At 31.7% G+C, this 26,847-nt stretch overlaps 3 protein-coding genes and 1 long non-coding RNA gene across 4 annotated transcripts; 2 read left to right on the top strand and 2 right to left on the bottom strand.

Annotated features, from left to right (window-relative positions):
• Positions 1-1,526: 1,526 nt before the first annotated feature.
• LOC149901049 (uncharacterized) lies at positions 1,527-2,252 on the bottom strand. Its single transcript, XR_016457681.1, has 3 exons — positions 1,914-2,252; positions 1,729-1,790; positions 1,527-1,654 (listed from the first exon to the last, which is right to left on the bottom strand). It is a non-coding gene; the product is annotated as an uncharacterized LOC149901049 (long non-coding RNA).
• A 10,024-nt stretch (positions 2,253-12,276) lies between these two features.
• On the top strand, positions 12,277-14,266 carry Tfb5 (transcription factor B5). Its single transcript, XM_090111701.1, has 2 exons — positions 12,277-12,490; positions 14,076-14,266. Exons 1-2 carry the CDS (start codon positions 12,456-12,458, stop codon positions 14,260-14,262), a joined length of 222 nt encoding a protein of 73 aa, XP_089967827.1. The 5' UTR covers positions 12,277-12,455; the 3' UTR covers positions 14,263-14,266.
• On the bottom strand, positions 12,501-14,141 carry LOC149901048 (meiotic nuclear division protein 1 homolog). The gene is made up of 5 exons (XM_090111699.1): positions 13,981-14,141; positions 13,502-13,638; positions 13,227-13,332; positions 12,841-12,987; positions 12,501-12,766 (listed from the first exon to the last, which is right to left on the bottom strand). The coding sequence occupies exons 1-5, from the start codon at positions 14,068-14,070 to the stop codon at positions 12,626-12,628; spliced, it is 621 nt and encodes a 206-aa protein (XP_089967825.1). The 5' UTR covers positions 14,071-14,141; the 3' UTR covers positions 12,501-12,625.
• A 41-nt stretch (positions 14,267-14,307) lies between the features above and the next one.
• LOC149901046 (zinc finger HIT domain-containing protein 1) lies at positions 14,308-15,009 on the top strand. The gene is made up of 2 exons (XM_090111700.1): positions 14,308-14,633; positions 14,849-15,009. The coding sequence occupies exons 1-2, from the start codon at positions 14,308-14,310 to the stop codon at positions 14,982-14,984; spliced, it is 462 nt and encodes a 153-aa protein (XP_089967826.1). The 3' UTR covers positions 14,985-15,009.
• The last annotated feature ends 11,838 nt before the right edge of the window (positions 15,010-26,847 follow it).

Here is a 26,847-nt window from a genome sequence, read left to right as displayed (position 1 = left end):
ACTAAAAATAAAATTTCGGAACTAAGTGTTGTGAAACTAATGGAAGCTGAAATATAGTGGAAATTAGTTTTTAACGTTTAAATGTAATTAATGTCGTGATTTATAAGTGGTTTGCACTAAATTATGTGTAGATTATCGAAAACCATTCACGGTTGTACCAAATATGCGGACAACCGCGAGCACACTAACTTTATTAATATAGTGAGTGAGGTTTAAGACGATACACAAAAAAAAATCCACTGCTTGGCGGGCGGAGTCTAATAGCTCGCTATCGCGAACGCGGGTGTGCGCGAAGTCATTCTTGCAAACTCGCCGCGCTGCCGCTGGCCGACTCGGGACAAACATGTATGGAGTCGTCATACAGTTATAATATTGTTATACATTTATTCAATTGTTGATTTATTGGTTTTATTTTCTTGCTTATAAACAAATAATCTTCTTTCCAACAACTACTTAGACATTATTAATAATTATTATTATTTCGTAATGTTTACTTTATTACAAAATAATACAGGTTATAAATAATCTTTAAAATAACAAAAAATATTGTTACTCTGAAAAAATGAAATGGTAATCAATAACGCGGACTACTGAATTGATTTAGATAGAATTTGATGCTGACGTAGATATTACATCATGCCCAGAAATGAAAGGTACTATTTCTGAAAGAAGTTATAAACCCTAATTCTTCTCAGTCAAAGTCAAGAGTGGAAGATATCACTAATACAGTAAAACTGATGCGAAACTTTGGATGTTAATTTGTATATTTTTTTGTTAGTTGTTACTTAATCACGTCAAGACTACATTACCAATTTTGATAAAATATAGCTAATTGCCTGGATTTACACATAGGATACTAGTTATCCGAACTGAACACTTCTGTGGGATAAAACAGGATTCACGATATAACCTAATTCCAAGCGGGCAAAGCCGCGGTTGGAATGATATTTTTTTAAATAGAAAAATTGTTTAAAAAAAAACACAAAATATATTGACGCATGTATTTATTTTTTGCACTCTATTATAATTGTAATTATTCATTACAAATAATCAAAATAAAATAGCCAGAACAAAGTTAGGTCCTGGTAGGGTAGGTAGGCAGGTACAGCAATGTGAGACGAACACTGGCTTATTTATACCAATAATAATGTTTTATAAACATTAAATTAAGTTTACAACAAAAATACATAATATTAGCTAATGTGAAAACGAATCAACCAATCATCCCACAACAATGAAATGTGCACACAAATATTCATCCAAATCGGTTCATGTGATTAGGAGGAGTGACTGCAGCGCCATCTTCCGGGCCCAATTGTGTTTCCAGATCACCCAGGAACTCAATTTAATATACTTACACAAAATTTTTCGAAATTAAAACTCACATTACTATGTAAATATGAATATAAACCTGTTTTAGTACTAAGCAATTTCCCGCACAGGTGTAGTAAGTATAAATGAAATAAATATCAACATCAAATTCTTTATACAACATACTTATCTACCACCTACACCTAAATGTAATTCTTGAAATTTTTTCGTATTTTTTTTAAATATAATACTACTCCAATGAGCTCCTGTTCCATATCACGTCCGCCATACTTCCACTAAGTTCACCATGATTTTTTATTTCTTTGCACTTTGTTGCTTTTTGCTAAAAATGGAATCATGCGATAAAACCAGTAGAACGTTGATAACATACATTTTTGACTGAATAAAGGTACTTACGAAGGAGTGGGTTCACATTGTGAACAATCAGTGGGTTTATTTTCCTTCTGGATTCCGGATTTCTGAAAAGATTATCTATGCTATAAATGAAAAAAATCTTACACATTCGTTATGTACTTAAAACAGGGGTACATATCAAACATCGTCTATAATACAATAATCATCAAATTTAAAATAAAACCAACTTCTTCATTAATTTGTTCCAATTGTAAGCATTCTTTTTTCTCCAACCTTTATGTTTCTTCTTCTTATTTTCTTTATTGTCCCCATTTGTCTCATTTTGTCTTATCGTGTTGTCACCCTTTTTTACGATTGCGCGAGCGACACAAGTTCCCCGTGTGACGGCCGTAGCGGGAATGACTCGTGCAGCGATCGGGGTAGGAAGGTACAGGGCGGCTCTCGCTATATTGGCTGGTCGCGCGCTAATTTCAAGTATTTCTTGTTTATTTCAAAACCATCGCATATTTCAAAATTCTAAATCGGTAGACGTATAAGTTGTATATTTTATAGTTAATATCCAAAAAGTCGTAACTTTACGTTTGTTATTTTGAAGATGCCAGAGATTATAAAAAAATAACAATGAGAACTTTGTATTTTTTTTCTATCGAGAAAATATCATGGAATCATGTTTCTAAAACGGTAGACGTATTGTGTTACTATTGAACTTTCTTGTCAAGAATTTTCATCACGACAACTTTAATAATAAAAAAATTACGAAGGTTTGAAAAGGGCCGTAAATGTTAGAAAAATTAATTCATCACCTTAATGTGAATTTGATGTATTTTCAAAATGATAACTTTATTTTAATGGTATGATTGAGTAATTAAAAGTACATGCACTAGCCGATTTATTAATATTAATCTTAAATCATAGAGAATCAACATGTGACATGACGCACAAATATTATAACTGTAAAAAAAATGTAAAATTCTTAATTTGGGGTCACTGAGAGATCTCTGAAGGGATTTGAATGTTTTCTGTTAAATAAAATTTGAATATGAACTAGACAATTTATATAATTACGCCATATTCAAAATTAAACCGGAACTCTGTAAATAAAATGTGTAAATATTAATTAAATAAAGTTATAAACATACCAAAGATTGTACATAAATAAAATACCTATATTAAGTAATGGTTTGAGGTAGGTATTTGAAGGATTATTTACTTTCTTTATTTCAATATGTTATGTCCTATTTTCATATTAATAATAAATACTTAATACAAAGAAATTATACACCTTTCACAAGAACACAAAATTTTATAATAATATAAACAACAAATCAAAAGCACTTTTACCGCTATTACGTAGATAAACTTACATCATTCACGTACCTCAAGCCTTATGTAAAAAGTAGGTTCAATTGTAGTTATCTATTTTTCTATAGTTATTAGAATAATTACAATGAAACGAGATTGTGAATACGAGATGCTTAATCCGAGATATTTTTCAAAAGCCTCTGCAAACCTTAACCCATCATGGTTAAAACCACAGACATGTATCAAGATAGACTAAGCGAGTGTATGTACTTCCCGTGTCCAAACTAAGATTATGAAACTTACTTGACGCTGGCCTACACTCAGTCCGCGCTTGCAGTTCGCCAAGGAAAGACGTGAAGCTGAATAAAGTAAAATGCCGAATTACGCCGTTATAAACTGTAGAAACTCCACAGCTGTGAGTGGCCGAGTTAGCAGAGATGTTTCCTTCCACCGGTAAGTAATTTTCTAATCAGAATATGCACTATTTATTTTAAAATCAAATAAAGAATATCTGTGGAAAACGATCGTGACAAACACGGATACCAAATCATACGAAATGATTCGGAATACATTGCGGCTTTTACTTGGCACGGTAAAGATCGAGTCGTATGATAACAAGCAATGAATAGCGTCTTCTCATTTTTCTGTTCTCATTTTTCTGTCCAATTTTGTGGTTAGTGATGTTCATTTGATGCAACAGTTCTCGATTCTAATCGATTTTATAATCGAACAGAAAAATGATAATTTGAAGGAGCAATTTTTCAGAAAAAAAGGCATAGATTTTTTTTGTCATTTAATACGACTTGACCTAGAACTTTTAAGTATTTTAATACAAAGGTACTAAAAATAAATATTATGACATGGACGCCATTAGTTAAAGTGTCATCTTGGGAGTTTTTTAAGAAAACTCCTTATTGCTTAGACTATGTTTGTTTTTTCAGTTTTCCAAGTAACCCGAACATAAAAGAAAAATGGATTGATGCAACGGGACATAAAGATTGATTGATTGACAGTTTCATTACTTTCTTTCGATGGCCTCTCTAGTACGTAGTACACGGTAACTCAATGGGCATATGTAAGAAAAAGCTAAAACACATTAGTTTACTTGTTAGAATATTAAAAGGTTTATAAATTTATTTTATTTTATCATTCCTCTGTCTATGGTAAGTAATTATCATTTTTCTGTCTTGAATCGATTTAGTAATCGATTACGATTCATTTATTTAATTACCTCTTAGACATAGATCTAGTTTGATCTGATTTCTTTCGATTTACTTCGATGGGATAGGACGATACTAGAATCGCCGCGCGAGTGGCGTCCTAATCGATTTAGCGTAAAATGAAATTACCATCACTAAAAAGCGCTCGTGACGTCATAACGCGTCAAGGTCAGTACAAAAAATATGACACGCTTGGTTTTCATACAGATCGCGGTACTTGCGTAGTCTATCTATGTCTGTGGTTAAAACTGCTATGACCGATTGGAAAAAAACTAAAGAGAATTTGAGTCTATCGTAAGTCTTTACGATGGCATGAAAAAATTAAAAAGTGAGCTATGACCTCATATTATGTAGTACGTGTACAATTTAAGTTATATGTATACACAGAATGTGGAAATTATTTCGAAATTTTATGTAACTATATATAAATAATAATTTCAATATAAGTTAAATAGTTACTGTAAGCACGCAGATAGTGAAAATATTATTGTGAATCTTCATAGTGAAATAAGGATATCTCGGATAAAGCATAAGTATCGTATAAGGTAGGGATGTAACGATACATGATTTTGCCGATACGATACCGATACCGATACCTTGTAGTAATGTATCGGCGATACCGATACCGATACCGATATCGATGGCTTGGTAGAAAAATAAATAGTGAATTATGCATAAAAAGTTACCAACATTTAACTGAGACAACTGTTAATCGTATTCTATTAAATAAAAATGCCAAATCAAAAAACAACAAAACCATTTATTTTAGTATTATTATTTTACGAAGTCAGTTAAACGTTAAGTAATACACATACAATCAGTACCTAATAAAAGTTTACTATTTGGTAGAGTTTTTTCAGAAAACAAAGTGCGCACGCGCGGGCGGCCTCCCGCATCGTTCATTGGGCGTGGATTTTTGAATTATTTGATATCAAAAAAATTGGTTGTTTGTAAAGTAGGTTTACGATCGAGATGTTTACGTGATAACATAATGCAGTGGCAGCGCTCGAGATGAAACGGGAGATCGGTCCGTCTCTCTCTCGTTATACCTGCGATCGCGCTCGTGAGGTTTTGGTGTGACACAAGTTTATGAACATGTCACCCGACTAAAACGATTTTAAAAACGTTATCACGTTAAAAATTAAAAAAATTCAAAATTATTTATTTCTTTCCTTTACATAAACAAATTTGTGATTGGAACACTCCTAGTAAGCAAATAAAATGCTTGTGTCAGGAGGTTCCGCTCTTCCTTAACACTATTACAGAAACAGAAATAAAACAATATGAATGAATACAATGCAAAAACATAAAAGAAAAGAAAGAATTTAATAAAAAAATATCGGTATCGGTTGATTTATTATCGGCGATACCGATATATCGGCTTGCCGATATATCGGCCGATATATCGGTATCGGTATCGGTATCGTTACATCCCTAGTATAAGGTAAGATTTGTTAATAAGTTTTGTGTAAAATAACATTTTCGTGTATTATAAGTTATCACTGTTAGGTTCCTGAATTGAATTTATTGTCTGTCAGCGAAACAAAGAAATATAAAAATATAAAATTATTATTCTTTTATTTCGACCTCTCCATCTCTAAAATCTATATAAATAAAGAATACAAGCAAGCACTTTCAAATGAACAAATAACAGACGTTTCTTTTAAAAGTTTAATTTATGTGTAAAAAAGAGAAAACATTATCCCCTTAGAACTTCATTAATTTCCACAATCAATTAGAAGAAAGTATAGTCTCATATTATGTACATAATAACCCTTGTTTTAATTGTGTATTACTCATACACAAGTTCCTACGACGCCATATTAAAAGTTCTGACTACACAATGACAATAAAACTAATGTTTCGATAATTAACTAAATTTTAATACGAACAAAAATGTAATCGAGAACAGAGCCAAATTATTAAATCCACAACTTTACTGAAACCTATAACAATAGCACAATTGATTATTCTCATTGGTCAATTTAATCACGCAATAAATAAGCATTATCCAACAATAAGCATGTTTTATTTTAATTGGCAATACCCATTTCACTCCTGCGGGAACAATACCTATTCTGTTTCTCGACTACAATGCTTCAGATATTTCCACGGACGCAATTGTGTACGGAATTTTGAATAAAAACAAAAGTTTCATTATAATTTTCTAATTTGCTTTTCGTGAACTCCAGATGTAGACTTATCTAACCTAAGTTATACAGGATGTCTTGTTAGGTCGCGGAAAAATTCTAACCAATATCTACCCGCGGCCCCTCATTAAAGCGGCTCGACGGAACACAGTGGGGTTTCAGTCGGTAAGAATCCGACATAACCCACGGCTCCTTCCCATCCCAAAAAAAACATAACCTAGCCGAAACTTATTAGTTTTTAGCTTATTACTATGTATATGGAAACTTAATTAAATTGTAATCAACATTGATACATTGCTATAGCCTGAAAGACATCACTCGCGACTGGAGATGGCGCCAATTGCAAGTATTTGCATAACTTCCTTCATACCTAGTTAGTGCTAAAACCCTAGACCAAAGTCACTTTGAAGTTTCGTCTCATCCACTAATCTTGAGGAATACGATGATATAATTACGAGGACTTGAGGACAAATACAAATCGAGACGTGACGTCATCACATGCCAGCACGTATCTTGCCCATTCCTGAACGTTATTTAATAATTTCATAAGATTAGCTATTTCCATATTGTAAAGTACTACTCTTGGTCCCGGTTTCGCTCGGGTAAATATATTTTTCAATTTTTTTTTTATTTTTTTTTTATCTGTAACTAACACGACTTCTTTTATGTACTTATTAGAGCTTAGTAGTTGATATTCAGCTCAATGTTATATTTATATAAAAAAATGTTTTGTATAAGCTTTTAAGTAAGTAGATCATTATTTATGCGTTAAATTATTTAAAATCGACATTTATATTCAAAATATTGTATACGAAGTAGAGCTTCTAGTCCTATATCTATAAATCTTAACTGAAAAATGTTGTTTTGTACAGCTGTACGAATAGGTAATATTTATTAAAGTAATGTAAGATTTCAAGCGATCTTATATCGACGCTCAAAGCATAAAAGAGCACAGAGCTTTTCAGAACCCGAAACTTTCCATTATCTATATTGGAATCACTAAATAAAACGACCTCACCCACATTAGAGCAGATACAACCTCTTCTAATCTAATTGCTTGTGTTTCCGAACAAAAATCGGATACCACATAATTGAACAAAGTTTTTTCTATATCTCCAGGGGCTTTGCGTCATTTAAATGAAAGCGGCATTCAATCTTCCTCTTTGTTAAGTTACGCAATTATTCAACTTAGAATATACTTATCTTGAACTTGAGACCTTATTTTTAGCACTTTCGTAAAAGGAAATTGTGCGAAAGTTATTAATAGGATTTTGAAGAAATTCTGTTGTAAAATGAAGAACGTAATTATACATTTTCAACTGAGATTAAGTTCACAAGAATTTTGTGTCTTTCTTCAAGGATTCCATTGTCTCCTTATAAGTATTTAACTTGCTATCAATATAAAAGAGAAACTTTCTGTTGCGGAATGCAAAAAATGATAACCTCTTTCAATGAAAACCTTGAAGATACCTTGAATTTAAAGGACAGTCGTTATCTACATTCCTTCTACATTCATAAAAAGGTTATTTTCATATTAAACTCACAAAACAACTACTTAACGTCTTGACAATCCACAGACTTCTAGAACAACACAAATAAGTCTGTAGCGAAAACACGCAACAACAAAATTAATTTATTTAAAACAATTTTGCGCCTACCAGCTGCCTCGCTAGTCTTCATTACTTGTATAATATATAAGGCACATTAATTAACTTATGTACTACCTCTATTTCACGCTATATTTGTCGACTTAGGTGTGCAAAAGTTTATAATTCTCTCTGTGAAATATGAAAGTTTCATTTACCTTGTTGAGTCTATTCTACACTTCTGTTTTCATACAAGAGATGGCAATTATTTTTGAGCGTTTCGGTCATTGAATCTTATTTGGTTATAATTAGTAAAATGACATTTTAGCATTTCGTAATCACTGGACAGTCAATGGTTGTTCAAATTATAATACGTGTATGTATCTTTGTATCGTAATCTTTTTATGTAATCTTTTTCAAGTTCTGTATTTGAAAAAAAGTAGTAAATAATAAAGTGGTATGCTTGTCTACAAAGCCTAATATTATCCAGAGGCGGCTCGCCCTAAGGAGCGCTGGTGCAGTGAACTCCCATAAATAATTATAATAAAATCATACTCCTTAATTTAATTATTAACATTAATTATTACTATTTAAAATCAATCGTAATCTTTAAAACTACTGTTAATACCCATGAATATATCCATCATTCCATCATCCCATACACCTGTATAATACCTACTGTATTATGTAACGCGCGAAGCGGAGCGCTCACGATAATTGCGCTCCAATGAAAAAAGATTTAGTACATTTCCTAATACGAAATCCAATAGGAGTGAAAGAGAGGGTTTTGCCAGAGCCCTGCGCGTGAAACAAAAGATTTTCTATGGAAAAGTAGCAGAATTCGGAGCGCCGCACCCGCAAACGTTGCCGGTTCGTTTTTACCGCCCGGCAGGACAGCGATTGCGACGTTGCCAGTTGCCAAATGCCACGTCTATAATATTATAAACAAACACTCGACTCTCGAGTCAACTTCAATGCACGCGCGCGATTCATGCAATTTTCTAATTAAAATTATAAAATACGTGTTGAAATAGCCTGTAGTTAACAGTATTACTTGTGAGTGTTAAAATGAACAATAATTATAATGTGGCGTTCATTAAAAAGTGTGATAAAACGTTACAAATTCGGCTTGAATGTAAAGCTAAGGGACCGCCACGGCCTGAACTTGATCTTACGCAAAAATGTACGACAAAAACGAAAACATATACGCGTGTGTTTAAATCTGAACAATATGTGAAAACACCGTGGTTGTGTGGTTGTGATGAAAGCAACAACAGATATTTACGAATGTCTTGTCGCTTTAAGTTATAGATATTTTTGCACACCAAAAAGAAAGACGTATGTATTTCCTTTATAAGTAATTTTTTTTGATAAAATATGTACTGCTTTACACCATGTACATATTTGCAGTGTTTTATTTCAAGTGAACACCCATAAAATTTTGTCACGAGCCGCCTCTGATATTATCTACATCTCAAAATCATTCATCGAGCCAATTTTAATGGCTTACTGTACTATAAAACATGTCACAACTCACAACATAACATATCGCACAGCATTGCCAACAAAATATCCTGTATTTGAGAAAATGAAGATTTAGTTATAGCTTAAAGCCTTACAAAATATAAATGTACCTATTACTGTAATGTAATACCTACCTACTTGTTAGGCACAAAATCTCACTTATACAAACCCACATCTAATAATTATGTATTAATATAATATTAAAAGTAGGTAGTAGGTACCAACTTTGAGCTTTATGAGCTATAACCAGACAATTTTTGTAATGAAATATGCCGACCTGGTGTTGTCAGGGAAAATTAATCTATTCGGGTCTCGTGACTTCGTAATTTATAGCACTTTAATTTTAACGAACACATGCGCTGGATGACGCGTATAAATTCTTCAAATGGTTTAATTATATAAATTTCACATAACCAAAGATCATCGTGACGCACATACGCAATTATTTTATGAAACGGGGTATAAAATTTTCAAAAGCCTATGCAAGCTCTGCAACAAAACACTGGTCATCAGATTAAATGCCGTCAGTGAGGTTTGATTGGTCATACGCTACGTAAGGATCCAGAGTCCGGACCACTTACCAAAGTTCGCATTGGATTGAAATACCCAGAGGAAACAGAATCGTAGTTGTCTGCTAAACTTGCGATAGACTATAATACCTAATCGTACCGACAAGTCAATTGGAAATTGATGGAGCAAGATAAAGCGTGCATGTGTTTTAAGATACATATATGCAACTATGTAATCTTTGGCCTCATACCTCAATATGATGGCAGTAGAACCGAAATTACCAAACTAATTATGAGAAAACTGCAAAGCATATCATTATTGGGATTAAATTTTAAATAACTTTCTGTGTGTTTCCTTTTCAAAAAAGATGGTGGATAAGTTCAATTTCCTTGATGTTCTGATTCCTATCTAAATCTGCGCCCAATTTCTAAAGATCCATCTACCGATATTTACCCTCTACATACATTTACCTAGACTAGGTATCTTTACACTGCACTCGTTCGTTTACAATAGACGAAGCTTCAGTCAATCTTCACTAATTTGAGCATCTCTAGGAAATAGATTGCTCTATGACCTACTAAGATTAGATTTGTTCTACAGGTAAACTTCCCATGGTCGTATGCACAAACGACTTTCCGAGCAAAAATGTTTCAGATGCCAATGTTTGAAATTGCAAAGGATATTTTTAGAACTTCGTCTACTATACGTGACAACGAAGGTATAAATATTAGATAGGTAAATAAAAATGATTGAAAGGTAACGAAATTCTGAATATAGGTACATATATTATGCACGCAACAAATACAAGAATTTCTTTTGAATAAACTATGAGCTATAAAAGTGTTGTTTGAATCCATTTCAGTGTCAAAGAAAACTAATATCGTTGCTACAAAAGTGATTCGTAAATCCAATATGAAGTCAAACTGCGTTTATGTATTTAGAATCAATAAATAAATGTTTGTTAAATAATAAAAATCTTTCTTCCTTCATAGAAACGATTATAATCTATACTAATAATATAAAGCTGAAGAGTTTGTTTGTTTGTTTGAACGCGCTAATCTCAGGAACAACTGGTCCGATTTGAAAAATTATTTCGGTGTTAGATAGCCCATTTATCGAGGAAGGTTATATATTATCACCCTAAGACCAATAGGAGCGGAGCAATGCGGGTGAAACCGCGTGGCACAGCTAGTATATAATATATAATATAATAACATACATATATAATATCAACGATTTTTAGTCATAGGGACACAGACATTATTCTTAATTAACAAAACTAAAATAAATACAATATTTTGCACTATTATAGCTATTAATAAATTCAAATGAAAGAAAATGGCTGAACGGTTTTCAATTTTCTTTTTCAGGAGTTTATCGAATTTGTTTCCGCTTGGATACATTTTTAAAAACTTATTTAATTATAATAACGTTTTAGGTACATAGGTATTCATGGAAAAATAAGCATCTCATATAGAAACATATTTTAGCCATAGAACAATGTCCGAAATAATATCAATCGTTCATCTTGTCACAAGTGACAATCCAAGCCATAAAAAATTGTCCAACTATCACGTCTATTCTCAAAGGCAGTCTTTATCTTACGAGCTCAAGTTTTTGTGAGAAGTTTCAATGTTCGGTATTTAGGCTGAACGGTCGACTTTGTCGAAAGGTCTACAAACTTCGAATTCCCAAGCTGCTTCGAAGTCCCTTTAAACACTCGTCCAGACTTTTATTTCTTTGTACACTTTTAGTGTTAACTAAAGTGACTTTTACATGTTTTCATAAATAAAAGAACGGACTGGGTTCAGTAAAAATGAAAAACGAAGTTGTACCAGCGCATTAGCATTTACACCGTATACAATTTTGTTGATCTTAAAGTTTTACGTGATGACGTGAGGCACTGCATGCGATTAGATGAACAGTCATGAAACAACTGCTTTCTAAAGAGCTGAAGTTTAAAGAACTTTTAGTATTGTAAACTTTATTATCTACCTACATATGAATGGAATTCACGATACAAATGTGAACCTTCATATTTTGGAATTTCATTTATTTTTTAAAAGAAAATGGTAGCCCGGTAGTTGCGATTTATTTGACAAAACACATTGCATTATATTTTTACAATAACATAGTACTTAATTGAAAAAAAATAACATTATAATATTACCTAATATCTACAAAAAGAACAACTATATTTTTTTAATTAAAATTAGAACTTATCTAAAAACTCCGTCCTAAGAACTTGCATGTAAAGAGATAAAGCTGTCAGTTTGACATTTCAATATGTCTATTCACTCTATGTCATTTGCTTTGAAATTTATAGTTGATACGGTTAAATTGTGTATGTAATTTGTAATTTACAAACAATTTCATCAAAATTCAGTGTTCCTATTGATGTTAAACTGAATAGAAAATTCTTACAATCCTGCATCATCGTATTTTGTGCTAGTTAATTGAAGATCAAATAATGCATCATGGTGAATGTTATGAAAGGAGTTCTTGTGGAATGGTAGGTAAATAAAACGCACATTTCTTTACTTATTTAATATCTATACTAAATGGGTATATACGTACATCATAACTACGTATCATTAATATTTAAAATTGGGAGACAACAGTACAAACAAAGTCTAGTATTTCTGACTCAATCTTCAACATAATCCAATTCCGGCGGTATATTAAAGCTTTGATCAATAACTTCATTTTCCATTTGAAAATTATTTTTTATGTAAGATTTTATTATGTAGATATTCTCAGTCCATCTGTTTATTGCAGCTTTTAAATCCTATCATGTAATGAATAACATTAAAACCATGCTCAAATTTTATTAAATACCTACTTTAAATTATTAATACTTACTTGAGTCTCAGTTTTTAACTGAGCGATATACTCAGGATCATTGTCTCTGTATTTTTGTAGCTCCTTCTTAAGTTCCGATTCAAGTTTAGTTACCTTTTCTAGTTCTGCTAATATTTCAGTTCTTTCAGCATTTGGTTCTCGACCAATCTAAGTGAGAGAAATTGATATCTTATTAAATCACACTTAAGTATTATTCATGAAACTTAAATTTTATTTTTTTTACATTTTCAGTAATTGTTGTAGTCATAAAAAGAAATCAAAAGTAATAAATTACTTCTATAATGAATATTAATCCATCAGTCCTCGGAATCACAGACACAATAGAAAATCTATTGTGTCGCGCCCCGATCGGGGCTTACGGTGGTCAATGGGTTAAACAAACTTACTGATTCAGTTGCAATTGTCTCCTCAGTTTTGTTCAACTTCTTAGTGACATCATTCAATTCATTTTGGAGGTCATGCAATTTTCTCTTTTTTGCATTTTTAGCTTTACTAGAAGAAATAATATAAAAATTAACATTATGGGGTAAAATAATACTAAAGCTACTTTCAATATTTGTTCATTGAAATTGAATGCAATTGATTATATAATTTTAATTGAAAATCGATAATAATTATTGTACTCTATGCTAAGTTATTATCTTTTCTTATTAATCTGTACCTTGGAAAAGACCAAAAATAAATTGAAGTTCCAATCTTCTCACTATCAACTAAATGGTCATCAACCAGACTCTGTACTACTTCTTTGACTGATTGCATTGTTATACCTTTCTCTTTTGGCGCTATCTTTTCTAATTCCTAAATAAATTTGTAAAATTGAAGTTGTTAAGTATGGAATGTTAATTATCATACTCCACAATAAATTTCATTACAACTGTAATGGGCAAATTATACATTTTTAAAGTATAGTTAAAATTAATCATAAACTGCCTCATCATCAAAAATTTTCTATTCTTTTAAATTTATATTAATAAAGTGCATTTGAATACCATAAAACTAATAATATCAAATTTAATGGGCATTTTGAGATCCTCTCTTTAAGCTGAGCTCTCTGAGTTAACAAATACAAGTAAAGTTTACAAAAATCAATGTGATACACTGCTACAGTGCTAAAATTAGTGCTATTGCTTTTAAACATACCTTCAATTGAAAGAAATCTTTACTCTGATGGAATATTTCCAACATCTTAGTTTTCTTCTCGTCAGCACTTAACCCCCTTTTCTTTGACATTTCAGTGATCCGGCAATGAAACAGTTCCTTCTGCACTTGGATGAAACCCTCGCACTTGGCAGAAAGTTTATCCTACAAGATTTGGACGAGACCCATTTGTTTATATCCTCAGATATTGTTGATACGCTTCAAGCGAGAGTTGATGATTTGATGGACCAACTTAGTATCCCGGTACATGATAAAGGATTGTAAACCATCAACAATATAAATAATTGGTAATAGTTTATAAAAAAGAAAATGGCGTCCAGGGAATCTGGTAGAGTAAAAGACGCGGAAAAGAAGAGGGTTTTAGATGATGCAGCAAGGAAAAGACGCGCTCGAAAAGCTGTTGAGGCCCTTGAACAGGACAACTTTCATGAAGATCCTCACGCTGACCTGGTTATGTCCAAAAAAGTACCCAAATTTGCCGATTCCAATGAGAAACCGACGAGAAAGAAAAAATCGAAAAGTGCAGAGTATTATAAGATGAGATTCAGGAAGACATTTGCGCAATTAGTTGAAGAAGATGCTAGTTTTAGGCCAGATCCTCCCAATTATTTGTCAGCCCAAGCACCACCTTCTAAGTAAGCACTTTAATTTTGATGTGTCATTTATAAATACTTGTATAAGTTAAAATATAAATAAAGACAAGCTGTAAGGTCGATGAAATCTTAATACTTATCATTGTATTAATGTTTTACTCGCACACATCATCATACTCAAAGTTGTAGCAACATGACTTATAATAAAACTTATTGGTTTGAAGTTTGAACGAATGCAAACAATTTCTTACTTTCAGATTTCCAGATAGACACTTCTGTGCTGTATGTGGTTTTCCTTCAAATTACACCTGTATTCCTTGTGGAGCGCGATATTGCTGCGTACGATGTCTCGGCACCCACTTGGACACAAGATGCCTTAAATGGACTGCATAAAATTTCAAATAAATATTTTTTTAAAGCATGTTTTTTTTTAATCCAGATTGTTTCGTAAATTCACAAAATTTCCCGCCTAAAACAGAGATTACTGCCATCTATTGTGTAATAGTTAAAGTACTTTATAAATGTAGTTTTCTATCGTTTCTTGATATAGATATAGATTGAAAAGTTAAATTTTCATTGAAAATTCATTTAAACTAAACAATTACAAAAAACGTTGAACATTAGTGGCTATATCACGAACATGTATCAAGATAGACTAAGCGAGTGTATGTACTTCCCGTGTCCAAACTAAGATTATGAAACTTACTTGACGCTGGCCTACACTCAGTCCGCGCTTGCAGTTCGCCAAGGAAAGACGTGAAGCTGAATAAAGTAAAATGCCGAATTACGCCGTTATAAACTGTAGAAACTCCACAGCTGTGAGTGGCCGAGTTAGCAGAGATGTTTCCTTCCACCGGTAAGTAATTTTCTAATCAGAATATGCACTATTTATTTTAAAATCAAATAAAGAATATCTGTGGAAAACGATCGTGACAAACACGGATACCAAATCATACGAAATGATTCGGAATACATTGCGGCTTTTACTTGGCACGGTAAAGATCGAGTCGTATGATAACAAGCAATGTATAGCGTCTTCTCATTTTTCTGTTCTCATTTTTCTGTCCAATTTTGTGGTTAGTGATGTTCATTTGATGCAACAGTTCTCGATTCTAATCGATTTTATAATCGAACAGAAAAATGATAATTTGAAGGAGCAATTTTTCAGAAAAAAAGGCATAGATTTTTTTTGTCAAAACTCCTTATTGCTTAGACTATGTTTGTTTTTTCAGTTTTCCAAGTAACCCGAACATAAAAGAAAAATGGATTGATGCAACGGGACATAAAGATTGATTGATTGACAGTTTCATTACTTTCTTTCGATGGCCTCTCTAGTACGTAGTACACGGTAACTCAATGGGCATATGTAAGAAAAAGCTAAAACACATTAGTTTACTTGTTAGAATATTAAAAGGTTTATAAATTTATTTTATCATTCCTCTGTCTATGGTAATTATCATTTTTCTGTCTTGAATCGATTTAGTAATCGATTACGATTCATTTATTTAATTACCTCTTAGACATAGATCTAGTTTGATCTGATTTCTTTCGATTTACTTCGATGGGATAGGACGATACTAGAATCGCCGCGCGAGTGGCGTCCTAATCGATTTAGCGTAAAATGAAATTACCATCACTAAAAAGCGCTCGTGACGTCATAACGCGTCAAGGTCAGTACAAAAAATATGACACGCTTGGTTTTCATACAGATCGCGGTACTTGCGTAGTCTATCTATGTCTGTGGGCTATATGCTATAATAATTATCAAAATTTCCCGCCTGAAATAATGGGTAAACGCTTGGTAACTGTTATCAGATAGACAAAATAATTTAAACAATGTAGTAGTTTTATGCCATGACCACAGATCACAGAAACTAAAGATCTCTATTGTCATGACACTAGATGACGCTGCATCACATTTAAAAAAATTCTTATCATAGGTTTTCACTGTACGGGAATTATTTTCATAAAATAATTACTTTATCTATGTTATTATCTATTGAAAATCTTGAAAATTAGTGGCTGAGAGTAATTATCAAAATTTCCCGCCACAGACAATTTTGTGCACTGCCATCTATTATCGGATAGATAAAATAATTTAAACAATGTAGTAGTTTTATGTCATAACACTAGATGGCGCTGCATCACATGTTAAAAAATTCTTATCATAAGTTTTCACTGTACGGGAATTATTTTCATAAAATAGTTACTTTATCTACGTTGTTTTCTATTGAAAATCTTGAAAATAAGTGGCTGTGAGTAATTGGGCATTTTCACAAAAATGTATACCCCCCTGATTTTCAACTGTCCCTCGAATTCATTAAATTCTATATAATGAAGTAGTTGCCAGAATTATTTATATATGTTATCAAAGTGATTATACGTATACAATATTTTGTTTTTTTAACAAAAACTATGACAAAATCTAAAATAAAGTTAAGTTAATTATAAATAACAATCGAAAAATGGGTAATTTTACGCTGTCCCCTGCTTACTCTTACGCGTTTATTACATTATTTCTTAACTTTTTTGTAAGAAAGGTACCATCTTTTAAGGTTTTATTTGGTCCAGGATAATCAGTTACTGTGATAATAGTTAAAATATAATTCAAGATTCAAGATTCAAGATTATTTATTTCTTTCCTTTACATCAGTTCTTAAACAAATATGTGATTGGAACACTCCTAGTAAGCAAATAAAATGCTTGTGTCAGGAGGTTCATAATAACCTTATATAACAAAATAAAAGATAAAAAAATAAAAAAGAAAATCAAAAAAATTGTCCTTCCCGGAACATTCAGTTGTGTCACCGATTTTCTAAAAAGAAAATTACTGTGGTTCAATTAATTTTGCATTACTGTCAACACCATAGCTACTGCTATGCAACTTATCAGGTTAGAAGCCGTCAGGGTCAAAAAACTGCTTAGAAGGAGTGCACGCGTGTTTGCAAGCCGCAGGGACCAAATTCTTCATTCAGGTATGTGACCATATTTTGGCTTATTTCTATCTATTTATCTTGTAGTATTTAGTTAATTTTGTTTTAAATGTTTTTATATGTAAGTTGATCAAAAGTTTTGATGAATATAAGTGTTGTGGTTATATTTTAAACCGTTTTTATTACTAGAGGATTATCAAATGTGACTTCCGCTGTGTGACTATTTGAGCGGTCACATATACGCTGAACGAAAAGTCACAACATGCCTGAACACATAAAGCAATGTTTACATGGCGATTTTCTTGAGCTATAAAAATATTTTTCTAAGACATTTTTGACTGAGTAGGAAACTACGGCAAAAAGTAGATTTCAAAAATAAAAATTATTTCCCCATACAAATCGCAACAGCTGATTGATCATTTTGCATGAGGAAGTAAAATTTTTTTTTGAGGAAAAAAAAAAGAAGCATTATGCAGAAAAAGAAACAAAATAAGCCAGCAGAACTAAGAATCTAGACAATGTGCCTTGTATAACAACGAAAGATAATAATGGAACAAAAATTAATTTTTTTCACGATATTTTTCATTGGTTTTTTTTTTATTTACAGATTAACCTTCGTGTTTGCAGCGTCCACTGAAACAAGATTTTTTTTATCAAATATGGTGATTGAGATTATTTAAGGTTAATAATAAACGAATCACGAAGACTGATTATCGACTGATTAATTTGATTAGTGCCAATATAAAACATAAAAGAGACTTCTTATTCTTGAATCTTGATAGTAATTTACCCTTTAGATAAATAATAATAATGTGATGGCCCGAACTGATTGTGATAATTTAGTTTGAAGTTAAGTTAAGTTTATAATTATATTTATTATGTGTGCCTGCGTACTTTTTTTTCGCCATGTAAACGCACCCTTTCCCTTTTTAGGTATTCGGTTGTGTGACTGTCCCTATATTACGGAGCTGAATTTTTTAAATATTTCAGTAGATTTTACATTTAATGCCCTTCAAATCAGTCTCTTTAATGGAGAATAATACATAAGTGTAATATTTGTTGCCTTTTCTCTAAAAAAGTATCTAACATTTTAAATGTAAAGATAATAATGACAGTTGAAGTACCAGAGTCACAATACTGAATATACTATTGTTTTTTTTAATTAGCTTAGATCCAAAAGTTGGGAATAGTGAGTGTTTAAAATATACAAAATAACGATTTTAAGTTAATAAATAAACAATATCTAAAAATTCTTATATTTTGCACTGTTTTTCCAGCTACTGAATATAGTCACACAACTGATATAAAATTGCGAGACTTTCCATTGTGTCCTATTTTTTTTACAGTTTTCTCATTTTAAACCCATCATATTATATGTTTTCTTGAAGTATATTGAATTTCCGTTTTAAAGAGACCAAAAAAAGTTTAAAATATAATACTATCAAAAAAAATATATTTTTCAAGGAGGGGGTACATTTTTGTGAAAATGCCCAATTAACAAAATTTCCCGCCACAGACAATTTTTGTGCACTGCCATCTATTATCGGATAGACAAAATAATTTAAACAATGTAGTAGTTTTATGTTATGACACTAGATGGCGCTGCATCACATGTTAAAAAATTCTTATCATAGGTTTTCACTGTACGGGAATTATTTTCATAAAATAATTACTTTATCTATGTTGTTTTCTATTGAAAATCTTGAAAATTAGTGGCTATGAGTAATTATCAAAATTTCCCGCCACAGACAATTACTGTGCACTGCCATCTATTATCGGATAGACAAAATAATTTAAACAATGTAGTAGTTTTATGTCATGACACTAGATGGCGCTGCATCACATGTTAAAAAATTCTTATCATAGGTTTTCACTGTACGGGAATTATTTTCATAAAATAATTACTTTATCTATGTTGTTTTCTATTGAAAATCTTGAAAATAAGTGGCTGTGAGTAATTAACAAAATTTCCCGCCACAGACAATTTTTGTGCACTGCCATCTATTATCGGATAGACAAAATAATTTAAACAATGTAGTAGTTTTATGTCATGACACTAGATGGCGCTGCATCACATGTTAAAAAATTCTTATCATAGGTTTTCACTGTACGGGAATTATTTTCATAAAATAATTACTTTATATATGTTGTTTTCTATTGAAAATCTTGAAAATAAGTGGCTGTGAGTAATTAACAAAATTTCCCGCCACAGACAATTTCTGTGCACTGCCATCTATTATCGGATAGACAAAATAATTTAAACAATGTAGTAGTTTTATATCATGACACTAGATGGCGCTGCATCTCATTTTAAAAAATTCTTATCATAGGTTTCCACTGTACGGGAATTATTTTCATCAAAAAATTACCTTATCTATGTTGTTTTCTATTGAAAATCTTGAAAATTTGTGGCTGTGAGTAATTACAGAATTTCCCGCCTAAAACAATTTGTGTACACTGCCATCTGTTATCGGATAGACAAAATAATTTAAACAATGTAGTAGTTTTATATTATGACACTAGATGGCGCTGCATATTTTTTTTTGTCTAGTTTTTGAGCGTTTTCAAAAAAAAGTGTACCCCTCACTTTCGGCCTGTCCCCTGTGTTTCAAGTCGAATAACAAGTAAAATTTATATGATGGCTAATTATTTTAATGCTTGAAAAGTATTAAATACATCATAATTTGATAAATGCAAACAATTAATTCACGGAAACATTGCGTACTATTTTTTAAATAATCATTTTTAAAACTAAAGTGTCAGTTTTTGGCGTGTCCCCATCCAAGTTCTTCGATGTTAGAGAAGCGATTCTAAAAAGTTTTATACCAAGGTACCATAAGTTTTAGTGTCGTCTAAAAGTACATTTATTTGCGAATCGTCGCATGTAGTTCATAATTAAGGCCTTATAATCGTTTAAAAGCAATTTGATTTCCAAAAATATCTTAAAAAGTGGTACCGACCGGACATGTCGGGTTTATCACGGCTTATAATGCCACTTACAAATTTTAGATTACTATTTGAATTTTATAAATGGCAAAATTATCGTTTACTTTCACCGTCCGCCAATTTAAAAAAGCTTATTTTCAAATACAGTTCGAGTAAAACAGACGTGTTTTGTGAGTGCAACGGCCGTTGCAATTTCTACTGTCTGGTTTGAGACATATTATTACTTGATACAGGTAAGTAAACATCGTTTAAATACTTTCAGAAGATGAGCAATATATTCATTAACCGTTATTTACATTTGATAATCAGTGTAGGCACATTTTTTCGTCAGAATATAATTTTGACTAAAAACTGAAAAGAAAACGTCACGTCAGTTTTGCAACATTTTGCTTCGTGACCTATAGGCTGACAAGAAAAGTCGCAAAACTGCAGCATAAAGCCAAGTCTAGATTGTCATTGTAATATTCTTCATAATTTTTATAATTTTTTCATATTTTTAGGTTTCACTGATCTCGGGACCAAAAAGGACATGTATAATTTGCAAAAAATGGTATTGCAATGAATGCGTTGGTCAGCAGGTATACCCTGAATACATAATATGTGATACATGTATGGAAAGTTAAAAGGTGTAGGTAGTGTAACTCTGAGTTTTACCCTAAAATTGATACTGTGTCAAACTATGTGTTGGTGTATTTTTTTTATGAGACTTAAATAAAATTTTTGTAAACATATTCTCGGTTTTATTTTAACCATGTTAATTGGATTCAATATAAACCTAGCCTTATGAAAAATGGTCTATCGGTTTTGCGACAGTCCCCCGTTTTACGACAAGAAAAATTTTAGTTTTTACATTTTTTTATTATACGAGACACAAATAATTTGATTTCAATATTTAAAATGGTTTTACTGTTCCGAAATAAAATAACCACTTTGCCGATTTTAATCGAAATGTATTAAGTATCGTAAAAGTAACGGCTACTTTGGCATCAGCTGTGGCAAAACAGAACTTAAAGCTCGTTTAATAGGAATTTTATTAATTTGTCGACTTCAATTTTCTATTTTTTAAATAATGTATGTTATAATCTTCGTAACACAATCAAAATATTTTGCGTCTTTCTTCGTAGTTAATAGTTACATGAGCATTAATGACTGTCGCAAAACTGACACTTTTTTTCACAGTCCCAATTTATTTTGATGATTTCTCGTAAAACAAATTAATCTGCAAGAAATTAAATACAATTTCACTTACTATGATGTATATTTAAAATTTCTAAATCAAAATTTCATTAAAAATGCAACATTTAAAATTTATCCATAAATTCAGGCATGGTACACTTTTTTTTGAAAACGCTCTTTTATTAAAAAAATCATAATAAATAAGTATGAGAGCGTTTTCAAAAAAAAGTGTACCCCTCACTTTCGGCCTGTCCCCTGTGTTTCAAGTCGAATAACAAGTAAAATTTATACTTGGCTAATTATTGTAATACTTGAAAAGTATTAAATACATCATAATTTGATAAATGCAAACAATTAATTCACGGAAACATTGCGTACTATTTTTGAAATAATCATTTTTAAAACTAAAGTGTCAGTTTTTGGCGTGTCCCCATCCAAGTTCTTCGATGTTAGAGAAGCGATACTAAAAAGTTTTATACCAGGGTACCATAAGTTTTAGTGTCGTTTAAAAGTACATTTATTTGCGAATCGTCGCATGTAGTTCATAATTACGAACTTATAATCGTTTAAAAACAATTTGATTTCCAAAAACATCTTATAAAGTGGTACCGACCGGACATGTCGGGTTTACCACGGCTAATAATGCCACTTACAAATTTTAGATTACTATTTGAATTTTTTTAATGGCAAAATTATCGTTTACTTTCACCGTCCGCCAATTTAAAAAAGCTTATTTTCAAATACAGTTCGAGTAAAACAGATGTGTTTTGTGAGTGCAACGGCCGTTGAAATTTCTACTGTCTGGTTTGAGACATATTATTACTTGATACAGGTAAGTAAACATCGTTTAAATACTTTCAGAAGATGAGCAATATATTCATTAACCGTTATTTACATTTGATAATGAGTGTAGGCACATTTTTTCGTCAGAATATAATTTTGACTAAAAACTGAGAAGAAAACGTCACGTCAGTTTTGCAACATTTTGCTTCGTGACCTATAGGCTGACAAGAAAAGTCGCAAAACTGACAGCTTAAGCTAAGTCTAGATTGTCATTGTAATATTCTACATAATTTTTATAATTTTTTCATATTTTTAGGTTTCACTAATCTCGGGACCAAAAAGGACATGTATAATTTTCAAAAAATCGCAATGAATGCGTTGGTCAGCAGGTATACCCTGAATACATATGTGATGCATGTATGGAAAGTTAAAAGGTGTAGTGTATTTATTTCTTCTGAGTTTTACCCTAAAATTGATACTGTGTCAAACTGAGTGTTGGTGTATTTTTTTATGATACTAAAATAAAATTTTTGTAAACGTTTTCTCGGTTTTATTTTAACCATGTAAATTGGATTCAATATAAACCTAGCCTTATAAAAAATGGTCTATCGGTTTTGCGACAGTCCCCCGTTTTGCGACAAGAAAAATTTTAGTTTTTACATTTTTTTATTATATGGGACACAAATAATTTGATTTCAATATTTAAAATGGTTTTGCTGTTCCGAAATAAAATAATCACTTTGCCGATTTTAATCAAAATGTATTAAGTATCGTAAAAGTAACGGCTACTTTGGCATCAGCTGTGGCAAAACAGAACTTAAAGCTAGTCTAATAGGAATTTTATTAATTTGTCGACTTCAATTTTCTATTTTTAAATAATGTATGTTATAATCTTCGTAACACAATCAAAATATTTTGCGTCTTCCTTCGTAGTTAATAGTTACATGAGCATTAATGACTGTCGCAAAACTGACACTTTTTTTCACAGTCCCAATTTATTTTGATGATTTCTCGTAAAACAAATTAATCTGCAAGCAATTAAATACAATTTCACTTACTATGATGTATATTTAAAATTTCTAAAGCAAAATTTCATTAAAAATGCAACATTTAAAATTTATCCATAAATTCAGTCATGGTACACTTTTTTTTGAAAACGCTCATGATCTATTTAATTCTCATTTATTATTCAATAAAAGCATATGTGATGTGTGAAAGAGTCTTTGATTAAAACAGTTTGATTTAAAATTTTCTAAAACCTAATCTTGCGATTAGTTATGCTTTTTTAGTTTTCTATTCGACACGAGAGCCGCAGGTAGCTGTAGATTGATGAAAAGCGACCACCACCGCCTTAGATCATTAAGTAATGATCTAAGACCACCGCCTATGAACATTTGCAGAGTGTTCAGTGTCGTGTCTCTGCAAATGAGTTGCCTGCTCATTGTGCAGGGCAAGTAGGTAATGATATAAAATCAGAGGGTCGCACATCGAAATAAGGCAAATTAGCCATCTTTTTCTGCAGTTTCTTTTGATAGTAATAACTAATAAGATCCTATGTTGTTGTAAGTTGGTAACCTTTCTACAGATTCCTACTTATTTAAGGGTATGAAAAAAGGATTTTTCAGTGGAAAATGAACGAGAAAGGATAGGGGTATATTAATAAAATACTAATGTTGAATTAAAGTATTATTTTATTTGATTTTTTTTACCCTGCCTGCATTTTACCTCTTCAGTAAATTTTATGGGCGAAAGAGATTGAATTCATTAAACAAAAAAATAAACATGGACATACACTGCAAACCCCTTGTTATTTCAGCAAGGGTGATTGGTCACATTTGCGATAATTTAACATTTGTGGCAACAGCTGTCCATGTATCCCTGTCGCTAATGAAGGGTGGTGGACTTGTTTACAACGATTAGAACAAACACATTATCTATTGGGGAGAAGTAGATAAGTACCTACTTCCAAGTCCAATGTTGGGTTCATACAAAAACTCACAATCTGCAAACATTAATCAAATAACTTTTAAAGCTAATCCAGAACGAAATAACTTTTATAAATTGAGACCTCAAAAGACCATTGTTTTCTGTTACAATCATCATCATTCAGAACTTATCCTGCGCTTTCACTAAAATATGGTTATAAATTATAATAATTTCCTAAAACGCTAATAAGTTAAAGTCGGCTAACTAGAAGGGATCACAATAGGAAGTAGGAAGTTAGTGATAACATTTTTTACACGTATAACTGGCAACTGACAACCGCTACAATAGCCTTCTATGTTAGATATAAAACATGCCACCCCCTCCAGCCACGTGCTTATCAACAGCTGTTTATACCAGATGCTCTTCCTCTATTACTTGATACTGTGTCTATCAAACGTTTTGTAAAAAGTTAAAGGTTGTAACGAACTGAAGAAAATGTTATGCACGTATCTTCAGTTATATAGAAGTCGTTTCATTTTAAGTGCTGTCGCTTATACGGCATATTACAAATTCCTATAAATAATATGATAATGAATAATTAAAATGATGATGAATAATTATTACATTTCCTAAGGTAACGATAGTGAAATTTGGTATGGACTATGGAAAGTGGAGACTGTAAAATGTTTTCTGACATAATTATATTTAAAAGTTCAAAAGCATTAGGTAGGTACTTAAGTATTACGTTAATATAAGTATGTTAAAAATTGTGCCTGTCTATTCCAGCTAATCTCCAAATTGGCTGAACCAAAGTTCCAGAACACTGGTGTATTCATGAATTATTTTACGGAATTCTCTCGATTAGTATTGAAACAAAAAAGTTACTTCTGAATAGGAAACTTAAAAACAATAATGGGAATAATGGGAAGCGATACCCTATCTGAATGAAAAACAACTAATTTAGTGAAATATAATTTGGTGTGGTTAGTGTTGATTCTTGATTCTATAGAGATAATTTATTAAAGCAATTAAATTGAGTTAAAAATTAGATAAGACTAGATTTCCACCCACGGCTTCGCCCGCGTTTTCGAAGGAAAACCCGCATAGTTCCCGTTCCCGTGGGATTTTCGGGATAAAACCTATACCACAGTATCCTACAGTAGTGCGACGAATGTACTTGTGCAGAGAAACGGAGGGGAACTGGCGGGGGTCGGGCGACGCGGGCCGCGTAAAGCAATCACGCTGAGATTGCTTTACCTATCGCGAAAGGACGACGCAGTCGTATTTTTTGTGTTATAATTTTATTATACATAGGTACTTACATATTCTATTATGGCGCGCACAAACTGTTCCGTTTACGGATATAAATCTACATTGAAATCCCAGAAGGAGACAATATTTCAGAAAGATTGTATTAATTTTATCTGTTGAATTAAAATCAAAGCTATGTATATGTTGTCCTCATTATTTCCTAATTAGATTGTACATCCCAATGCGAATGCATTACTTAGTTAAATGTTATAATATACAATTAAGAACATCCAAAAATAAAGTGTCCACGTAAATAATATTTAGCAGTGCAATATATGTAATTATACAGGATGTCCCGTAAGTAGTGGACCAACGGGTTATGGGGAGTAGAGGGACTTATTATCTAACAAAAATACTAAAATTTATTGTCCTAAACCATAGAGTTTTTGATTTATGCTTTATTTTCAAAATTTGATAAAAATATCATCCACGTAAGCTTAATATGAACTTTTACCATTTCTGTTTTTATTTTATTCTTATTTTTTTGTTCAAGGTTGTTAAGAATACATAAGTCTTCCTAATTAAAATGATACTCATGCATAATTAACAACAACAAAAAAATTAGACCAAAAAATAGGTAAAATTTTACGTTTTAAAAATTTACGGACTGAAGTTTGAACAAAGCTGGTGTAAAAAAAATGTATGGTGACCCTGTGAAACTTTATTTTAAAAACTTCTACATCTCATACAAATTACAAAAAGGTATAATTGTGTGGTATAAAGTATTTAAAAAAATGTTAAATTGGCGTACAACATTCAAATTAGAAATTATCAGGTAGTCAACTCAATAAGTTATTCCGAGAATTATTGCCTTTATGGGCGCGCGCTGGAATTCTTTTGTATTGTTTCTGGCCAATCATAGACGATACTTGAACCCACTATTATTTTCTTTGACTTTCAACTATTTCAGTGACTTGCTTATAGCTCGGAACTACACGCGTGTTTAGCTTGAATCCGTCATAACGATATTATTCTTTGTTGAAGTGCGCTTGAATTGGACACTGATTTTGCTTGTGATTTGGATGTTGTTCGACTTTGGTTTTTTGAAGGAAAATTCCTCATACATACACTCCACGTGAATATGCAGAAAAATGTTTTTTATTTATGGACTCAGTGATGGAAATGCTCGACAAGCAGCACGTGTTTATCGTGAGCGTTATCCCAATCGGGATTGCTATCCT

The sequence above is a fragment of the Colias eurytheme genome, chromosome 17, assembly GCF_061535395.1.
Source record: "Colias eurytheme isolate Ceu_HAF_F1 chromosome 17, ilColEury1 Martin Lab GWU primary, whole genome shotgun sequence".
Classification (NCBI taxonomy): domain Eukaryota; kingdom Metazoa; phylum Arthropoda; class Insecta; order Lepidoptera; family Pieridae; genus Colias; species Colias eurytheme.
The sequence above is the reverse complement of the archived record's forward strand: the minus strand, read 5'-3'. Positions and strand labels throughout refer to the sequence as shown.